This window comes from Diabrotica virgifera, chromosome 1, assembly GCF_917563875.1.
Source record: "Diabrotica virgifera virgifera chromosome 1, PGI_DIABVI_V3a".
Lineage (NCBI taxonomy): Eukaryota > Metazoa > Arthropoda > Insecta > Coleoptera > Chrysomelidae > Diabrotica > Diabrotica virgifera.
Genome location: NC_065443.1, coordinates 201,016,504 through 201,038,892, shown reverse-complemented (window position 1 = coordinate 201,038,892; position 22,389 = coordinate 201,016,504). Strand labels below are relative to the sequence as shown.

Sequence of the window (22,389 nt, the reverse complement as noted above, 5' to 3'; positions counted from 1 at the left end):
TTCACTAATTTAGAAGATTTTTTTGAGAATTACATATCATATTATAGATAATCTTAATCGATAGTTTTATTTTAATAGAAATATAACAATTCTTATATTTTATATGGTAAGAAATAATATAATTATTTTTAACCATACGAGTACGTAAATAAGTTTATTTTGATTGATGTCTTTTTGCTTTTTCTGCACTTTTTGCATACGGAAGTTATTTTGTTTATAACAGTTTACTATTATACTATTTTTAAACTAAGGACTTCGAGTATAATATTATGATGATATGACGTGTTTGACATTGAAAATTGAAACGAATGAACTACATAGGAATTCGCTAAAGCTACAAATTTTTATGAAGAAAGTTTATCATGATAAATAAAATTAGCCTGAAAAATATAAGATATTAGTATTCAAACAATGTGTTTATAAGGAAAGATAAAAGAAAATATTTTAAGATGTTGGAAAGAAATTGGAAAATCCAGCATAAAGGACTTATATTACTGACGGAAATGTCTCAATCAATGGAAATTTTTGTTGAGAAATGCACGTAAATGCAAAGATTTTTACTTATGATAAACAGGACAAGACAAAGAAACATATCCTAAAAAGGAAAAATTAAAAATGACTATGGAAAAGAAATAAATTTTTTATACAAGGAGTATTATTATTCCACGTACATAGGACTAATAAAATTCTTCCTCGTGATAGAGCCCACAACTACTACCATAATGGCATATATAATTTTTATTGAGTAAATGAATTTCCTAGTGAGAGAGTGAATTATTTTTATACAATGATTTGTGACGAAAAGAAAGTCAGTTAAGAAATGATGATGAACTGATATAAGAAGAAAAATAGAAACAAAACAAGTTATATAAATACACGGAAGTAACGGAGTTATATTAAAGGAAAAGAAAATCCCATTTGAGGAAAAAGACAAAAGAATATGGAAAATTAAGACTTAAAAAGTTATCTTAGAAGAAAAACAAGTATTAAGGATAATTTGAAGAAGATTAATGTCAAAAGATATGGAAAAATAGAACTGAAGAGAATTTTGTACCTGCAGTACAAAAAGTTTTTTGTACCTGCAGTACAAAAAGTTACAGTACCTTAGCATCTACAGTAAAGTACTATTTAAGAAGAATACTTTGTATGGCTTCAAGTAACATAATTATTAGTAGAAAATATAAAATAACTTTAAATTTCTATAATATAGATATACTTATTTTACTCGAATGAGGTCATGCAAGACTGTATTTCAATTAAAGAAATAGAGATTATTTTTGTGTCGTAAAAGTGACTATTCGCGTGAAGAAACTGTACTTCTATTTAACTGGTAACAAAAATTTAGATAAACTATTTAGCTATTGTAGGTTTTTCTCATTAGTAGTTTTTATGTAAATATTTTAATAGGCGTCCAGACTTAATATTAATTAGGTACTCAGCAATTGCAAGCTGAAATTTTCTTTATGTATAGGAGATTTTCATGATATTTCAGGAGATTTTCATTATTAGGAGATTTTCATGATAATTTTTTAACAGAATATGGTCTATTTTTATTAACACTTTCTTTCGATTTTTTTCATAATTGAATGCTAAAATTTTTTTTGATACCGACTTTTTTATTTCAATTTTTTTGTAAATATCGATCAAATTTTGGTATAAATATGATTTGGTGTTTAATGATGACGAATTAATGAGGTAACTGATTTTTATATAGTAAAACCATAATTGATTTGAGACTATCTAGACGCTAAACAATAAAAAAACAGACTCTTGTCAAGGGAAAAGTACAAATTTAAGTTCGAAGATTTTAGCATACCCAGTTTTTGTTTTGAAGTAATCCTATTCTCAACTAAGGGGGAGCACTAGGTTCAGACAGGAATTTAGGGATGCAAGATGTAGAAGATTTTTTTAAGTGCACAAGTATCCATTTTGTCTTTTTGGAACAAACCTTCTCACGACTAAGGACGTGCAAAAGGACCGGAAGCAAATGCAAGGATATAAAGTTGCGAAAAACTACCCACCAATTAGGTAAGGGTTAGAAAATGAAGAATTTATGAAGCAAATGATATATAAATGAAGAACTATGAAAATAATACGAATATAGGAAGGAAGATATATGAAATATGAAGTAATTGATGTAATGAAGAAATATGAATAATAATAAGAAGAAGAATTATATTTAATAGTACACTATGAAGAAAGTACTAGGTATAAAGAAAATGAAGAAATATGTAGTTATTGTGAAGTACCAGACAAGAAGAAGAATAAGAAAAAGAGATAATTTCTAATAGAAGAATATTAAAAATTGGAGAACATCAAAAGATTTGTCTTAATGGTCTAGTAAAGAAGTAAAATTAACAAGTAAGTTCAAATGAAGGAGTTGTAATTTTTTTAAACCTCTGAAATTAAAGTAAAGTATAAAATACAATTTCTAAGTATAGATTTTCGCGAGTCACAAGAAAAGAATTAACTAAGAATAGACGATGTTTGATAATTAGTGAAATAAATTGTATATATTTGTAAATTTTGTTTAAATACTTTTTTTTGTAAAAATTTGTATAAATTTATACATATAACGTAGTCAGTTGATGATGATAGTAAGAAAATTTTCTTCTCTTCGGGGAGGAAAAAGGAACCACGGTACATGGCTCAGAAAATTTTCTTTTCTAAGGGGGATGATATAATGGGATTTATCTCATTATTTAGATATTTTAGAAATCCTTAAATTACCTTAAAGTATTCGTTAGATGTTTATTTATAAAACAATAAATATTACGCATATTTGTTATGGTCCAAGAGCTGTGAGACATTTTTGAGTAGGTATTTTAGGCAACCTGAAAATTTTTCAGGTGACTCTTCCATGATAGCCTAATACAAAAATGCCGGTCTGGCTGGAGGGTAGCGGTTATTTTCCCCAAACATCCCCCCCAAAGTTAAAAAAAGGGTAAAAATTGTTATTACAAAAAATATCATTGACGTGACTTTAAAGTAAATTTAAATATTCGAATATAAAGAAAATAAACAGGCCAGGCGATTTGAGGGCGATTTTAACTCTGCAAGATACTTGCATGGGCGCCCCAGGATTATTTTCAGGGGATGCATCTGAACTTCAGAAGATTTCATCTGAATCTGTACATACTATTAACGAGTATAAAATATACAACTATACATGCAAAGCTATGCACATTCCTTCCGGACAGGGAAGTACAATTATTATTTTGACAGGGTATTTTTTTAATATCAAAAATATTCTAAAAAAGACAGAATTTTTTTTGGTGAAATTTTCCAACTGCCATGTGATCAAACAAATTACGCGTACATATAAATGAAAAGCGCTATAGGTAAGCAGCAGTGTGAGAAAGAGCGTATACCGATAGCTGTTTGCGTTCTCTGTTGTACCTGAGCGAGTCCGTTCGCTCTAGAAAAATCACGTGACCTGGCGATCCCATGTTGTTGTGTCTCGAAACGTTAGAGTAATTATTATATATTATAGTTTTTTAAGTAACTTGTTCTTAATTAAAGGAAAATAATACGTACTATACAATAGATTTTGCAAATATGATAGAAAAAGACAGATTTATTATTATAAATATATAGGTAGAAAAGTATAAAAGTATAAACTAAATTAATTCTGTGTCCGAATCTTGTACTTCTTCTTCAAATTCCTTATCTGTGCTTAAATATTCACTGGCTTCTTCTTCGTCAGACTCCCCTCGAGACTCAGATTCCTCTTCTACATGATCTGTAAATAGTTGTAATATGTATTTAGAATTAATTAAAAATTTAAAATTCTCTGTCCTTTTATACGGAGTCGAAGCCTGGACAATCACGGGCGCATCTGAAGAAAGACTTGCCATTGTTGAGATGTGCTGTTATTGAATAATGTAAAAAATATCATGAACACAACACGTAACAAACACGGAAACATTAAGAAAGATGAAAAAGGCAAAAGAAATACTCAACACTATAAAGGAAAGAAAGATGAGCCAAAATAAATATTCATTCTCTTCTTCTTCGTCAGACTCCCCTCGAGACTCAGATTCCTCTTCTACCTGATCTGTAAATAGTTGTAAATATGTATTTAGAATTAATTAAAACTTAATGTATACTAATACTTAATACTTTTCCTTATATTATAAATTACATCATGTTTTTTATTTCTTAGTATATGACCAAAGTAGCTCATTTTTCCTTCCTTCATATTGTTGAGTATTTTTTTGACTTTTTATCCTTATTAATGTTTCCGTGTTTGTTACGTGTTGCGTCCATGATATTTTTTACATTATTCGATAACACCACATCTCAACAATGGCAAGTCTTTTTTCAGATGCGCCCGTGATTGTCCAGGCTTCGACTCCGTGTAAAAGGACAGAGGATAGGTACGTAGCAACTCAATTAATTAATCACTAATTAATTTTTAATTAATTCTAAATATATATTACAACTATTTGCAGATCATGTAGAAGAGGAATCTGAGTCTCAAGGGGAGTCTGACGAAGAAGAAGACAGTGAATATTTAAGCTCAGATGAGGAGTTTGAAGAAGAAGTACAAGATTCGGACACAGAATCAATTTAGTTTATACTTTTATACTTTTTTACCTATATCTTTATAATAATAAATCTGTCTTTTTCTATTATATTTGCAAAATCTATTGTATAGTACGTATTATTTTCCTTTAATTAAGAAAAAGTTAAAGTAAACACCATCTATCTATCGCCCGTCGGCAAATTCAAACAAAAATATAACTCCAGACCATCTTTGACCACCTTTAGTCCAGACAAATTAATATATGTATTTAATATATTTTTACCACCAAAAATGAGATGTTTTAATCAAATATTGCTTCAAATATAATCTGCAGAATAATTTTGAATCAAGTTCCGCTAATGAACTTGCTTTTTTGTCCTTAAAAGTAGAAAAAAGTTTCATTTCTATTGCTTAATATTTCATCTAAATATAATCGTCTAACAATTTTAACTGTACTAATGCCCAAGTATACATTTTCAAGTGTTAAACTTGATTGATTTACAATGAGTAACCCGGTTGTAAAAATACCGGCGTGTGCTTAATCAAAGGGACATTGATTTACTCGAATTTCATAACAATACAAATGTTATCTGTTTGAATTTGCCGACGGGCGAAATATCTATGGACCCGACTCTACTTAAAAAACTATAATATATAATAATTACTCTGACGTTTCGAAGCACAACAACATGGGATCGCCAGGTCACGTGATTTTTCTCGAGCGAACGGACTCGCTCAGGTACAACAGAGGACGCAAACAGCTATCGGTATACGCTCTTTCTCACACTCCTGTTTACCTATAGCGCTTTTCATTTATATGCACGCGTAATTTGTTCGATCACATGGCAGTTGGAAAATTTCACCAAAAAAAAGCTGTCTTTGTAGAATATTTATTTTTAATATTAAAAAATACCCTGTCAAAATAATAATTGTACTTCCCTGTCCTGAAGGAATGTACATAGCTTTGCATGTATAGTTGTATATTTTATACTCGTTAATAGTATGTACAGATTCAGATGAAATCTTCTGAAGTTCAGATGCATCCCCTGAAAATAATCCTGGGGCGCCCATGCAAGTATCTTGCAGAGTTAAAATCGTCCTCAAATCGCCTGGCCTGTTTATTTTCTTTATATTTGAATATTTAAATTTACTTTAAAGTCACGTCAATGATATTTTTTGTAATAACAATTTTTACCCTTTTTTTAACTTTGGGGGGGATTTTTGGGGAAAATAACCGCTACCCTCCAGCCAGACCGGCATTTTTGTATTAGGCTATCATGGAAGAGTCACCTGAAAAATTTTCAGGTTGCCTAAAATACCTACTCAAAAATGTCTCACAGCTCTTATACTATTATAATAATTGCAAAGTAGAACACCTTAGTTAAAGTCCACGTTTTGCTTACTCAACAAGGTTGTGATTATTCATTTTGACACACTAACGAGAATATATACAAACATATTTACAAAACGAAGTATTTGATAAATATGGGAACACGATCAGATTTGAGTGATTAATGGGTCAGTCGAATTAGTTAGTTAGGTTTGGGAGGTTGCTGCCGTTAGAGCAGAATAATGTCACCTATCAACTGAATACATTTATATGGTATTAGTTTAACCAAATAAAGGAGTTATGAGAATATAGTGTATTCCTGATAGTCAACCCCATTCCAGTATAGTAAATAACCACGTACCACCATAAGTGTAACGAATGTAGACAGCAGCCACTCTTGAGGTATAATACCAGTATTGTATACTGTGTTAAATAAGTGCAATATTATACCTATTGATTCATCATTCAAGAGCTTTAGTAATTCAGTAGGAACCCCATCGGGTCCATTTGCCTTTCCAGTTTTGGAATTTCTCAGTGCCATTTCTACTTCACATGTTAGGATTTCAGGTCCCGTTACACCATTTACCTGGACAATGTTATTTATGTTGCCCTCAAACAATTCTCTTATGTATTCACTCCATCTATTAATTTTTTCTGTTAAGTCTAGAATAATATTTCCGTCTTTGTCCTTAAGCAAACTTATTTCATGTCTTCTTTGGGTTCCTGTCAGTTCTTTTACTTTTTTATGTATATTGAATGTGTCATACTTTCTTTCATAGTCTTCCATTTCTACACATTGTTCTTTAATCCATGATTCTTTGGCCTTCTTTATTATTTGCTTTATGTTCTTATCAACCTCTCTGTATTTTTCTGAATTATTCTTCAATTTGCGTTTTTCATCCATTAGTTCTAGTATGTCTGGTGTCATCCACACCTTATGATTCTTTGTAGATTTGGTTAGGTGTTTCTTTCCCGTAGTTCTTATTATAGTGTTTATATACTTCAATTTTTCATCTATGTTGTCTGTTCTGCGGATTTGGTTTTCTGCTACACTGCTACCTGTACTCTGCTAGTCCGCAAATTAGTTATATTGGTTATAGGTTATATTCATATTTAGAAGCATACGCTTTGCTTGTTTGTTGTAATACGTTAGTTTTGAAAGGTGTGCTTTGTGCAATAATGTCTGAACCTGAACTTTTTTACGCTCAGAATACGTACCAGAACAAAGTGAGTATGATTTTGAAAATTTCCCCACTGCAACAATTAAGAGAAAAAAATCTGTAGACGAAGCAGAATTAATTAACAAGAAAAATAAATATGTAGGTATACTGATTTATTTAATGTTTTGGCAGGCGATTCCAAAACAATGAAAATTGCAAAGTGCACATTATGTAAAAATAAAAACAGTGTTATAAAAATGACATAGTGGAACTATGTAGTTCTTTAAAACATCTGAAGGTGCATTTAAATCAAAGCGAACACGAACGAACGAACGAAGGAACGAATTCGTAGGTGTTCGCTTGGTTATTCGTTCGCTACAAAGTAGGACCACAGAATAATAAAATCTAATATTATGTTTATTCTAATCTAATATTATATACTTATATTTACTATGATGTGTATCTTATATTTACTATGTTGTCGAACCAATGTCGGATACAGGTGAAGATATAATTGTTAGCGTTGCTAGTTTTATAGTTATTGCAGGACTTGCCGAAAAAAAAAGGAAGAAGAGAGTGTGCTGTTCGAGTTTGTTACAAAAGGGAAAAGAAGGAGGAGGCGATGCCTTGTTAAGTGATTTAATGACTGACAATTTATTCCAAGTTACAAATTTCTGTAGAATGTCTATCGAAGATTTGGAGTCACCTCTGTTAACCGTCAGGGCACATACAGAAGTTGTATTGACTACATAAGCAAAAATTTTAATGTAAAAAAATAAAAAAAAAGTTAATTTGATTTGTGATGAGGACACAAACGGCTATCCATTGCTAATAGATAAAAAATTGTTGAAATGGCAGCAAAGGCGGACCAAACCGATTCAGAAGCTGACACAGACTTGGAATTTGACTGTAGATATGTTGATGCACCTATTGTAACTGACAAAGATGCGTTAATAATCTAGAGAAACTGCATCGCATATGCAATAATTCATTGAGTGGTATTCTCAACAAGAAGAAGCCGATAAAGTAGATTGCATGATCTTATGCCGATTAAGAAATTCAGCCGTCGCAAAATGTGAAGCAACAGTAAAACAAATACAGATTTCAGAATATTTTAAATTGATTCGATTGTATGAACACAAATCCCTCTTATATTGTCAAACAAACCATACAAATGAAATTTGAGAGTTGTACTATGAATTCTCAATTTTTTTTAATGTTCTGTTAACCGTCTTTTCGATTATCCGTCATACCCTTGGTCCGGTGCCCTGACGGATAATCGAGGTTCTACTGTACTGTTAAAGAAAGAATGCTGCTAACCCTCCGCTTTCTTGCAACAGGTGACTTCTATGCAAGTCTTAAGTACTTGTTCAAAATTTCAACTTAAGAAAGTAACAAATGAATTATGAAAAATATATTTAATGGTAAAATTTAAATAAACAATTAATAATTATTTTTGTAGGTCTATAATTTTAATATTATAATATTTGTATATGTACAAAAATAAGTGCATTACCAGACTTAATTCGGTTTTAGTCACCAGCCAGATGGATTTAAAAGCTTAAAAATAATATGTATTTAGCAGTGACGTAAATTTTCATTATTTTTGACTATTTGTAACGATTCCTATAACTATATATACCAGGTACTTTATACTCTTAATGGCAGTAGTTTTATTAGTCATCTAACAAATATAAAACTACCAAAGTGTATTTCTGGACCATCGTTCTGCCAATTCGTTTTCATAATAGAATAAAGAATAGTAGGATTTTTTTATTAGAGTTACAACAATAAAGCAACAAATACTGTAAAATATCAAAGAACCTTTTACTGACAGGTACCCATTTTTACCCAAGTTTCGACAAATGCGGGAAGGCATATTGCCCGCACATGTATTTAAAATGGGCCAGTCACTGTTTGAGTTTAAAGTCGTGTTTCTTGTTAGTGAAAGTGAAATTTTAATACAATAATAGCTAAAAAAATGCAATGTGTGTTCTGCAAGGAAAAAAATGAGAAAATAATAAAGATATGTCATTTTCTTAAATATAAGCATAAATTTTGATACGACTTCAATTTCATTTTGTCCTGTCTGTATTCTATAATTATTTAATTTAAAACAAAAATAATTTATCCAGGTATTTTTTATTTTGTTGAAAATTTTGACGATAAATTTTAGTTATTAACACGTTAAGCCCCATGTGTACCACACTGGCACACACTCTAGTTTTATCTGGGACCGTGTGTACCTATCAGGCCACAGCGAAGTGTCGTGTTCCTAATGCCGTGGCTCGTCGAGGATCGCATTTGCCGTGCTTTCTTATGTATAAATGTGTGTAAACGGTCTGTGGTAAACAAAATCAGAGGTTGGTCCGTTAAACCACGTGTTCACAAACAGGTTAGGTTATAATTTCTAACATGCTTCAGTCAGTATCGGTTCGAACGTCTAACGAGGCTAACACTATTTTCTCTTCAGTTTTTTGTTAAAAAGTGGAACTAAAAAATAAGATAATGTTCCGTAAAGGACTATCGGAAGACGAACTTCGCAGACTTGCTGAGGAGAGTGACTTTAGTGATAGTAGTATGTCTGAAAGTACGTTTTATGATTCTGATGCCGATCCAGTGTACAATGAAAATGTTACTGATGGTTCTTCAGACTCATACAGTAGTGAATATGAGTCTCGTAGAAAAAAAGCTAAAATTTGCAAACAAACACAAAATTGCAAAGAATTTACTGCAGGTTCTAGTTCTAACCAAAAGGAGGCTGATACAAGAAGGATAGGTAAATTATTTAAGAATGCACAAATTCGGTTTGTACTTTACTTTTTTTTTGCTTTGTAGAAAAAGCTGAATCTGCAAACGTTAGCCTGGAAGCTGTTATTGACGATGTATCAAGAAATAAAATAACTGCAGGTCCTAGTTGTATCCAAAAGGAGGCTGATACAAGAAGGATAGGTAAGTTATTTAGGAATGCACAAATTCTGTTTGTAGTTTACTTTTTTTTTGCTTTGTAGAAAAAGCTGAATCTGCAAACGTTAGCCTGGAAGCTGTTATTGACGATGTTGTATCAAGAAATAAAATAACATGGAGCGATGTGCCAAATCCAGATGATCTCAATAAGTTCGAACTATCATTTACTTCAGGAATAAGTCAGGAAGAACTCGCAAAACTTACAGACCACAAACCAATAGATTTCTACCTACTGTTTATCGACCGTCAAGTGCAAGATTTGTTGGTTACTGAAACTAATAAATACGCCGAACAAACCATAATCGCTGGTATTGTAAATGAGTCAATAACGAAACATTCGCTTATGAGTAACTGGAGACCAATTGACAGAAAAGAATTGCTTCGATTTTTGGCTCTCATTATTTGGATGGGGTTAGACAGAAAACCGAAACTCAGAAATTATTGGAGTAACAATTTACTTTACAAAAATGAAGTTTCTAAAATGTGTGAAATAAGTAGAAGTCGATTTGAAATATTATTACACTTCTTTCACATTTCAGATAACGAGAGCTGCCCACCTGGAAACAGACTCTACAAAATTTCTCCTCTTGTACAAATACTAAATGAAAAGTTTCAGAAAATGTGTACTCCTAGAGAATCGTTATGTATTGACGAAACTATGGTGCCATTTCGTGGTAGACTTAGTTTTTTGCAATACATTCCTGGAAAAAGACACAAATATGGAGTCAAATTGTTTAAACTTTGCGTCGCAGATGGATATACGTACGCCGTTAAAGTGTACGGTGGAAAAGAGATGCAACCATCTGAAAAGTCGTTAGCATCCAGAGTGGTGATGGAACTTATGCAACCGCTTCTAGATACAGGCAGAAGTTTATATACTGATAATTTTTATACGAGTGTTGACTTGGCTCATGATTTAAATAATAGGAAAACCCATTTAGTCGGAACATTACGTTCCAATAGGAAACATAATCCCAAAGCGGTAGTCAATGCAAAATTAAAAAGAGGTGACATGAAGTATCTACAGAGTAATACAAAAGTTGTTATCGGAAAATGGAAAGATAAACGGGACGTTTTGTTTTTAACGACCAAGGATATTCCTTTGATGATAGATGTTCAAACAAAACGTGGACCTGTTCCCAAACCATCGACCATTGTTGACTATAATTCTGCAAAATCTTTTATCGATGTGTCGGATCAAAAGGCTGCATATAATTCCCCTGTTCGACGAAGTATGAAGTGGTATCGTAAATTGGCTGTGGAATTACTAACAAATACCGCACTTGTGAACTCTTTAGTTCTCTACAAATCTGTTACTGGCAAACATCTCTCAATTACTGAGTTCCGTGAACAGATTGTTCAAAGTCTTTTAATGCCTCAAACAACTTCTGAAAACTCTTTAACAACTTCTGAAAACTCTTTAACAACTCTGCATACGTTGGACGAGAAAGAGAAAAGGGGAAGGTGTTCAGCATGTTACAAGAACTTTTCGAACCGTGAAGGAAGAGCATCAGCGATGAAGAATGCCAAAAGGGTATACACTTTTTGTCCGGCATGTGCCGTTAATACCGCATATATGTGTGTTAAGTGTTTTGTGAATATTCATACATGTTCTTTGAAAAAATAAATTGTTTTTGTATTTTTAAACTTAAAATATCTTAGGGAGAAGGTATTTGATTATCTTCCTGGTGTGAGCCAATATGGCACACATGGTCCACATTAAAACAAATTACAAAAATAATTATAAATAGACCGTGTGTACCCTGTTGGTACATGCTGTTTTTTTACTTAAAAAATGTATTTTGTTTTTATTTTAGAATAGAAATAAATAGTTATACACATTCTTATTTCAAAATTATTAAAAAAATGTTCCGGTCTGACAGAAAAATTATGTCATGATGGTCCGGGGCTTAACGTGTTAATATTTAATTTAAATCTATCATTATCAACTAATAGTTTGTGATAAATAATACCCGGTTGCACCAACAGATCTTAAGCTTAAGTCTTCTTTTTCTTCAAGTGCCATCTTCGTTCCGAAGGTTGGCGATCATCAGGGCTATACGTATTTTCGAAACCGCTGACCGAAACAATTCGTTGTTGCTACAGCTATACCATTCCCGTAGAATCTTTAGCCAGGAGTTTCGTCTTCTTCCTATGGACCTTTTATTTCCTGCTATCTTCCCTTGCATAATTATTCGAAGCAGTTCATATCTTTCGCCTCTTGTAATGTGTCCTAAGTATTGCAGTTTTCGTTTTTTGATCGTAAATATGACTTCCTTTTCTTTATTCATTCTTCTCAAGACCTCGACGTTTGTGACTCTCTCCGTCCATGATATTCTCAAGATTCTGAGATACATCCACAGTTCAAATGCCTATAATTTTTTGGTATCAATATTTTTCAGCATCCACGACTCCATTCCGTAGAACAGCACAGAAAGTACGTAACATCTCATCAGGCGAAGTTTCATTTCAAGGCTCAAATCTCTTCCACAGAACACTCTCTTCATTTTAGTGAATATGGATCTGGCTTTTTCTATTCTTATTTTGATTTCTGCTGAGCTATCGTTGTCTTCATTTATAAAAGTACCTAAATATTTGTATTTGCTAACTCGATCGATAATTTCATTGTGTAAATATAAATGTTGGACATTTCGTGTTGATTTCGATATTACCATAAATTTAGTTTTCTTTATGTTCAAAGATAGTCCATATTCTTCGCTGCAGTCTGCTATCTTATTCACCAATGTCTGTAGCTCTTCAAGTGTTTCTGCGATCAGAACGGTGTCGTCGGCAAATCTCAGATTGTTTAATCTATTTATTTTAATACCTATGGATTGCTCAGAGAGTGTTCTATTCATTACGTCTTCGGAATAGAGATTAAACAGGGTTGGTGACAGTATACACCCTTGTCTCACACCTCGCTTTATTTCAATTTCTTCAGTGGTATTATTCTCTACTCTCACTACTGCTTTTTGATTGTAGTACATATTTGCTATTAGTCGGATATCTCGTTTATCTAAATTCTTTTCTGCCAGGAGTCTGATTAGATGATCATGCCGCACTTTATCAAAGGCCTTGTTATAATCTATGAAACACAGCAAAAGCTTAAGTCGAGAATACCATAAGAATTAATATAATATAATTATAATATATTACAATAAGAATACCATAATACAGGTTATTACAATACAATAAGAATACCATAATACATAACATATACAGGGTGTAACAAAAATACAGGTCATAAATTGATTCACATATTCTGGGACCAAAAATAGTTTGATTGAACCTAACTTACCTTAGTACAAATGTGCACATAAAAAAAGTTACAGCCCTTTGAAGTTACATAATGAAAATCGATTTTTCCCAATATATCGAAAACTATTAGAGCTTTTTTATTGAAAATGGACATGTGGCATTACTATGGCAGTAGTATCTTAAGAAAAAATTATAGTGAAATTTGGAAATCCCTCAAAAATTTTATGGGGGTTTTGTTCCTTTAAACCCCTCCCCCCCAAACTTTTGTATACGTTCCAATTTAATTATTATTATAGTACCATTAGTTAAACACAATGTTTTAAAAACTTTTTTGCCTCTTAGTACTTTTTCGAATAAACAGTTTTTATCGAGATATTTTGAATATTTGTCAAATCCACCACATATTTGTATATGGTTAAGTACGATTATGGACACTTGGTAATAATATGAAAATTTATTTATGATTTACATTTTTAGGTATATTTTGAACCATATTAAAAAAGAAGCCACATCTCGATAAAAGGTGTCTTATCGAAAAAATACAAAGAGGCAAAAAATTTTAAAAAGACTGTGTTAAACTAACGGTACCGCAGTAATAGTTTAATTGGAACATACACCTAAACATTTATGGGGTTTAAAGACACAAAACCCCCATAAATTTTGTATGTAAACGTATTAAAAAATGAAGCCGCATCTCGATAAAAACTGCCTTATCGAAAAAATACTAAGAGGAAAAAAAGTTTTGAAAATATTGAATTTAAGTAATGGTACCACAATAATAAATTAATTGTCACGTACACAAAAGTTTGGGGGGGGGGGGGTTTAAGGGAACGAAACACCATAAAATTTTTAGGGGGTGCCCAAATTTCACTATAATTTTTTTTTTAAAATGTTCCTGTCATAAGAATGCCACATGCTTATTTTCAATAAAAAATCTCCAATAGTTTTCGATATATTCGAGAGAATCGATTTTGATTTTGTAACTTCAAAGGGCTGTAACTTTTTTTATGTGCATATTTGTACTAAGGTAAGTTAGGTTCATTCGAACTATTTTTGGTGCCAGAATACGTACTTTAATTTATGACCTGTATTTTGGTTACACCCTGTATAATAATAGATATAATTGATAATAAGGTAAGAATCTAAAATTATGGTGCAACGTAAGTGATACTCAAGGAGGCCCTATCTATAAGTAGAGCTTAGCTAAGCTGGAGCTTAAGATCTGTTGGTGCAACCAGGCATAAATCGTGCAAAAATATCTGGCAATTATAAATTCATATTTCTTCTTCTTCTTAAGATGCTGTGCATTTCTGCATAGACGGTGAAACGTTAGATAGTCAGGATTACATAATTCTGTTTTTAGCAGCATTGCGAAGCATTTCATAGCTGTGGGTTCCTGTCCATTGGCGATTATGCAGCCATGACATCTTTTTACGTCCCAGTCCTCTTTTACCCTCTATCTTTCCGTCGAGTATCAGTTACTGAAAAGTGTATCGTCGTCCTCGTAGTATGTGCCCCAAGTATGTAGTCTTACTTTTAACATAATTAAAAAGTTCCCTATCCTGTAAACCGGCTCTTCTTAGTACTTCCTCCTTTCTGACTCTGTCCATCCATGATATTCTATGTATTCGACGTAGGCACCACATTTCAAACACTTTCGATGCCCAAATCGGGTGTCGTTGTCAAAATACAAAATATTACTAAACTAAATACAAATGTTGTTGCTTAGTAAAAAATTCTTCTAATAATTTATTTAATCTGACTCATTTATATCGGCAATTCAGACATATAATATTATACATTTTAAAGTAGAAAACTTTAAAAGGATATTGCCAATATTTATGAGTTGCGTTCCTGAAAAATTACTAAACATTTTTATCTCGAGGAAAAGTATATCTATTTAATAAATTAATTTTCAAACTCTTTCAAACTAGTTTGACAAACAGTTTGAATTTTCAAACCTCTAACCATTGACCAGTTTGACTTGACTTGAATTAATTGACAGAAGGATTGACTTGAGTTTGACTTGAATTAAGTCAAACTCAAGTCAAGTTCAAACATTCAAGTCAAACTTGTGCAACTCTACCCAGAACCAAACAATGGTTGTGATTATAAATAAATCTACATTATGTTAAAATAAATTTAAAATGGCTAAACGCCGATGTTCAGGGATTAAACCTCTGGGAACATGGTGAAACTCTACCCGAGGACCCAATCAACCATCTTCGGTCAACGATGACTACTAAGACTTAGTACTACTATTTTGCAAGTATTCAAATTCACTGATGATGGACCGATAGGTTTGAAAACGTTCTGATGAACTCATTTTATTGAATCCATTGGGATTCTAAAAAATTTTTTAGTAAATATACCTTTTACATAGAAGTGGTTTTTACTTCATGTTCCAGTTTGTTTAACTATAAGGTATACAGCCAACCCAGGGAACTACCCCTTTTTAGTCTCTTGTATTTATTAACATATAAATATAATCATAAGATTCGATTCCAGCAATAAAATTGCTGGTAAACAACTGTTCCCAAAAATGTCCTGGTCTCCGGTAATCGCCCCAGGCTATATTGCCAACCGTGACATTTGCTAGTTATTAAGGTTTAAGTTAATTTTTTTATTTGCTTTTTTTGTAGTTTTTGTTTTATGTTTTTAGCTTTTTCACTATAGACCAGTCTGTATCATCGCCCCCTTTAGGTAAATTATTCCGATTCGATTTTTTTGCACAAACTTACTCAAAATAAGGTCCTTATAACAAATCCACAGGGTTCCGGGAGTGCCGCGGTTGGAAAATTGTTTAAACAATTTTTTTTAAACAAATTCAAAAAATCAATCTTTTCACTTCGGACAAATTTTTTTTTAGATTCTTTGGGCCATTACGAGCAAAATAGGTCACTTGTGATTTTTCATTTTCAAGACTTAATAACTCGGTTAAAATTATTATTATGAAAGTCAGAACTAAAGCAAAGGTTAAGAAAGACATGCACCATTCGGCTCGTCCTCAAAATCAATAATGTCATTAAATACGCCTAACTTCACGCGCAACTTTGATACGAGAATTATAAAATAATATGTATTGAAATCCAGATCGCGTAATTTTTTGAGCATTATAAAGTGAGTACAAAGATGTGCATATTTTTTTATAATTCCATCTTCAATTTACCCTGCACTTTTCGTAGACTATTATTGAGAAGGTAGAGTCGTATTTGTTTTGGACGGCGCCCACACAGTTAAGGCAGTCAAGATCATGTAGGCGGGGCTTTAAACTATGATTTAGTCACTTTCTGACTTTCATGATAATAACTTTTAACCAAGTTATTAAGTCTTCAAAATGGCCATTTTCCCATTTTTTAAATTTTAAATCGCATATAACTCGACAACTAGAAATTTTAGAGAAAAATCAGAAGAGACCTTCTTTGTTCATAATGATCCAAAGAATTTAAAAAAAATTTCTGCAAAGTAAAAAAAATTGTTTTTTCTGAATTTGTTTAAAAAAATGTTTAAACAATTTTCCGACCGCGGCACCTCCCGGCACCCTGTGGATTTATTATAAGGACTTCTTTTTGAGTAAGTTTTGTAAAAATATCGAATCGGAATAATTTACCCAACGGGGGCGACGATACAGCCTAGTCTACTTCTTGGTCTCTAGAATTGTTGCAAGACAAATAATTTCTATTAGTCCAAGTAATGAACCTTAAAATAGGACAAAACCTTGCAATTTTTACAGAATGGATCGATTTGCCGTGGGGATGGTTGCCTCCCCATCTCGGGGGTAGAGATTTTTAATTATATTTTGACCGCAAAAGTTGGTAAAAACATTCATTATAAGTAAAAACGTTCTATATATTTTTTTGATAAAATTAACTGTTTTCGATTTATTCGCTATCGAAAGTGTTAGTTTGATATCGAAAAAATCAATGTTTTTAATCAGTTTTCTGCTAATAACTCAAAAGGTTTTCGTTTTACCAAAACAACTTTACTTAATAAAAATCTACTTTTTGAAAAAATAAACAAAACCGTTTTTTTTTAATCTGTTTAAGACCAATCCCAAGCAGCAAAAATTTTACGACCAATTACAACCTGCAACCAATTTTGTCCTAATGGGACGTTAAATTTAAGGACAAAATTGGTTCACAATAACCCTTAACCAAGGACAACGTCTGTTTTTCCTATGGACCAACGTTGCTGCTAATAAGTAATATAATCTGATGACCAACCGACATCGGGAATAACGACGTCAATTATTAGGATAAGGTTTGACGTTAAGCTGACGTCGGTCTTAACCTATCTGTAGTATAAGTGCAATTAAGTGGCATACATCAACGACTACTCAACGACGGGAATTACAACGTATTTTTTAGGATAGATGTCAACGTTCAGAGGACGTTGGTGTTTTATCAAGCATGGTAGACGTATTTTTCGGGAAGACGACAACGACAATCCAACGTTGAGAATACCAACGTTAATTATTAGGTTAAGGTTTAACGTTAAGCTGACGTCGGGTATAACCTCTATACTACAATGTAATTTACTGGAAGACATTTAACGACTGCTCAACGTCGGGGATTACAGAGTATTTATTAGTATCGAACCCAACGTTCAGGAGACGTCGGGTCCACCAGATTAAGGCGTGTTCACGACGACGACCGGTCGTCGGGAGTCTGTCGTCAATACCAGGTTGTTTGCGCTTACTTTAGGACGTATTAGGTATACCAATAGGTAAATTCGAGGTGTCCAAGGTAAAAATAGGTTATACGAAAGGTCGGCAGGGGGTGTCCTTGTCCAAATCAGTTAAAATGTAGTGCAATTTAGGTCGCGAGTCAAATCCGCCATTAATGAAAGTAATGGTTCAGCCATTTTTTTAAACATAATGTTTAGCAATTTTTTTGCTAGATTTTAATGAATATTTGATTTTAATTAACGAATTTTGTTTATATATAAATCAAGGATAATTTTGTATGGGTCTAGACATAATAATATGTTTTTTTAATTACGATGGTTATTTCTATTTTTACCGTTTTGTTCGATTTAACCTGTAAATTTCTGAGGCGCTTTCAGTTTTTAGCAATTTCTATACCTAGTTTAACAGTACACTTCCTTGCGTTTGTAAATTTTCGACCGCATTATGCAATGAGGCAGATGATTAAAATAATTATACAAGTCACTTAGGTTATATTCTGAATAGAGTAGGAACCTACTTAAATAAGTATCAACAGGCCGTCATGCATCTTAGTTTCTGATGATTTAATATCCTCCAAGATTATTAACCTATTTGGTAAAAATGAAGTGTGTCGGCCGTACTTCTGTGGTAGAGAATTTTATACTATTACTTTACAAGACCAAAGTCCTAAAAACTAACGTAATTTGACGATAAAATATCTTGAGCTGAGAAGTCGAGAGGGGGACGTCGAGGCAACCCGTACTTCTATTCCCCACTTAGGTGCAAATAGTGGTTTTCTGACCGCCGTCGCAACGTCGCGTATTAACGTTGGGGCATTTAATCCAACGTTAAGACGTCGTAATATTACGTCCAATTGCTTCTTGGGATAGTAATTGAGCTGTAACTTATTATAGGTAAGCTCTTCTTCGTCAAATGCTAAATATTGTAGTTTCACAGTCGAAAGACGGGAAACCTATGCATTGTTCGACAATAGCTTGTTCAAACTAATTTGAAGTATTTAAAAATGTATATCTCCAGAAATAAAAAAAGTCTAGCTCAAAAATTAAGTGACTTATAATGAAATGAATGTCAGTCCCTATTTTTTAAGCAAAAAGTGATCGGAAACAACCCCCTAATCACCACTCTAATTAAAATTAATCATTGACCTGATTTGGTCTTCTTTATTTATAAATTATTAATAGGTTCTAGAAGTTTGATCGGCTTACAATGATTATTTAAAAAAAAATGGAGTTAAAAGCGAATAATAAGTTTTTGCAGTTTGGTAAAAAATGCCCTTTTCTTCAGAATAGAAAGATTAGCATCAGAGATACGAAAAAATTTAAATATGAAATTGTAGCTTATTGCATTCCCAAGAACGTGATTTGCAAAAATTTTTGTGAGTGAACTATTGACAATAATTGTTAAGTTTTAATTATTAAAACTTGTAATAACATGCAAAAACCACCTTTACCAACCCTTTCAATATCACCTCTTTTTGTGACTGAGGATTTTAAAAGGATTTAATATTAATAGCCTTATAGATCTTATAAAAACCTATAAAATTCTTTTTTACCAAACTTTTGGGCTAAGATAAAAAATAAAAAAGTTACGGTTAAAAAATTAATATATTTTTTGAAAAAAAAAAGAGAAATCCAATTGAAAGCATAATAATGTAAGTTAGCGGAGTTTTTAGTCATTGGCCTTATTCATTATTCTTTATTTATGTATTATTAATATATTCTAAAAGTTTGTCTGGCTTAGAATGATTAGTTTTAAAAAACTGGAGTTTAAAGCGAATAACGAATTTTTGTAATTTGGTAAAAAATGCCATTATCTTCAGAATAGAAAGATTAGCATCAGAGATACGAAAAAATGTTTAAATGTGAAATTGTAGGTCATTTAATTTCCAAGAACCTCGTTTGAAAAAAATTTTTTACGGCAAAAATTGAGTGAATCGTAAATGAGTATGCCATCAAAAACATTGATTTTTTAGGTATAAAACTAAAACATTCGATAGCGAATAAATCGAAAACTCATAATTTTATCAAAAAAATGTATAGAACGTTTTTTACTTAGAATGAATGTTTTTACCAAGTTTTGCAATCAAAATATAATAATAGACCCCAGACTTTTGCAACCCCAAAAGAGCCTTTCGGCATCAATTAGATTTTGATCCTTGGACTATCCATTACTTATTCTCAAATTTTCAAGCAAATCTATCCATTCTGTAAAAATTGCGAGGTGAAAAGCTTCGGTTCCTGGACTATATTTCTATTTTCAAATAATAAGTTATTGCATATTATATAAACAACTATTAATTTTATAACATTTTAGGGTGACTCCGGTGGGCCTTTAGAATTAAATGGTATGCTAGTGGGTATTGTGTCTTCCGGGCGACGCTATTGTACGGATTTTTTTCCCATTTCTTCATCCTACACAAATGTCGCCTTCTTTCGTACATGGATAACAGAAAAACTGGAGGGTTAAGCCACATTATCTATCATTGAACTGTTGTTTGCTCTATTAAATGTACTATAAAAATTGTTTGTTTGTGTTATTCAACCTTCTGTTAACTATACATCATATACCTATATAAATATAATAATATACCTATACAATGCTTATATATGCCTATATAAAAGTAATACATCCAAAGGATAGGGGTATATATTTAGATTTAATGTTTACAAAAATATCTGAAGTCAAAGTAGAACCAGCTGTAGACCTTCTAATATTCTAATGCCTTTACGTAATAATCAGTGCTGTTTTTGTAACAATAAAGGTTCCGGTACGCAATGTTTCGGGGGGTTTGGGGAGGGTTCATAAAGGGGGTCTGCCCCCGGGAAAACTTTTTAAATTTAGCCTCAATAAGGGCGTTTTAAAGCTATTTCGGAGCAAGGATGAAATTCAGGAATTTGTTTATAATTTGGTTGTTTTTTTATTTTTTGTCCCAAAAGGTGCCGGTACGGCGTACCGGCGCGTACCGTCACAAAAACAGCACTGGTAATAATCATATAGCTTACACATTTGATATTTTATGTACTAAGTAGAATTAACCTAACATATGAAGAATACTATTTTGACTTCGGAGATGGTAATTATATAGCGATAAATGATTATTTGGCAGATATTAATCGGGACAACTGATTTTATAAATTAGATATTGAGTCTGCTGTACAAAAGTTTTATGAAACTCTACATGTTGTCTTTAATCAGTTTATTCCAAGAAAACTCATTAAAAGCTCTAACTTTCCAAAATGGTTTTCCCCATATTTAAAAAATTTAATAATTTTAAAGAAAATTAGTCACAAAAAATATTTACAAAGTCTGAAGTAGATTACTTGATATTTTCTGACTTAAGATCTAAATGTAAAATAGAAACTCAAAAATGTCACTCTTATTATATCAAAACTGTTGGTAACAACCTGAAAGATAATCCAGCACATGTCTGGAGATATATTAATGATAAAAAAAATCTAACAATATTCCAAATCACATGTAACTTAATAACCAAATGGCAGATAATGCCCAAAACATAGCTAACTTGTTTGCCGAACATTTTGCTAGTGTATATTATTCATCCACATGCCGATTGCCCAAAGCGGACTCATGTTCAAGTGCAGATATTTCTTTGTATACTATTAAAATCTCTGTTATTTATGAAGCTATATGTCAACTCAGAAACTCTTTTTCAACGGGACCAGATAATATTCCAAATTATTTTTTGAAACGTTGTTCATTTACAATATCCAAACCAATATATCTACTGTTTAATTTATCTTTGCTTGCATGTTCCTTCCCTGCTAGATGGAAAAAAGTTATGTATCACCTATTTTTAAAGCTGGTGACAAAAAGAATGTAAAAAATTATCGTAGTATCTGTAAGCAATCAGCAATACATACCAAAGTTATTCGATAAAATAGTGTACAATCAACTATATTGACAATGTAAAGAATTTATTGTCTGTAGTTCAACATGGGTTTGCAGCTGGGAAATCCACTATTACTAACTTGGCAGCAGGGCCCCCGCTACCATAATATGTGCAAAGTGTGCAATGCACAGGGGCGCCATCCTTTAGGGGCGACAAAACCCAAGACCAAAAATTGCAAACAAAAACAAAAACCAAAAATTAATTTTAAAATAAAAGTTGAGAAATTAAATAAATATTCAGTTTTACTTTTGTTTGGATGGCATTATTAGTCATTCAATTATTGTTAGATATAAAATAAAAAATTCCACTATAAAAATAACAAACACACACTTACTAGACCGTAGAAAAAACTGCAGTTAAGAAATACCTAATACAAAATAAATTGTAGCTATAGTCGGTTCGCTAAACTCAGACGCAACTGGCTAGATATTTTAGTCTGGAATTTTTTTGTTTTTTGCCAATTTTGCAAAAATTGGCAAAATTACTGACTATTTAGTAATTATTAACTATTTAGTAATTATTTTTTGCCAATTTTACTAAAATTGGCAA

General features: G+C 32.0%; 2 protein-coding genes across 2 annotated transcripts in view; both read left to right on the top strand.

The window, feature by feature from the left end:
• LOC126879017 (trypsin alpha-like) overlaps positions 1-20,453 on the top strand; it is a 136,262-nt gene extending 115,809 nt beyond the window's left edge. The window contains exon 6 of the mRNA XM_050641897.1: positions 20,244-20,453. Coding sequence (XP_050497854.1) covers positions 20,244-20,396 — 153 coding nt within the window. The 3' untranslated portion in view covers positions 20,397-20,453. The remainder of the gene's footprint in view (positions 1-20,243) is intronic.
• LOC126879016 (piggyBac transposable element-derived protein 4-like) lies at positions 9,198-11,920 on the top strand. The gene is made up of 3 exons (XM_050641896.1): positions 9,198-9,797; positions 9,857-9,970; positions 10,030-11,920. The coding sequence occupies exons 1-3, from the start codon at positions 9,527-9,529 to the stop codon at positions 11,610-11,612; spliced, it is 1,968 nt and encodes a 655-aa protein (XP_050497853.1). The 5' UTR covers positions 9,198-9,526; the 3' UTR covers positions 11,613-11,920.
• Positions 20,454-22,389: the final 1,936 nt, after the last annotated feature.

Coding starts and splice junctions, on each gene's coding strand:
- LOC126879016 (XM_050641896.1), top strand. CDS start 9,527: ATGTTCCGTAAAGGACTATCGGAAGACGAACTTCGCAGACTTGCTGAG. Junction 9,798..9,856: donor GGCTGATACAAGAAGGATAG/GTAAATTATTTA, acceptor TTTGCTTTGTAG/AAAAAGCTGAATCTGCAAAC. Junction 9,971..10,029: donor GGCTGATACAAGAAGGATAG/GTAAGTTATTTA, acceptor TTTGCTTTGTAG/AAAAAGCTGAATCTGCAAAC.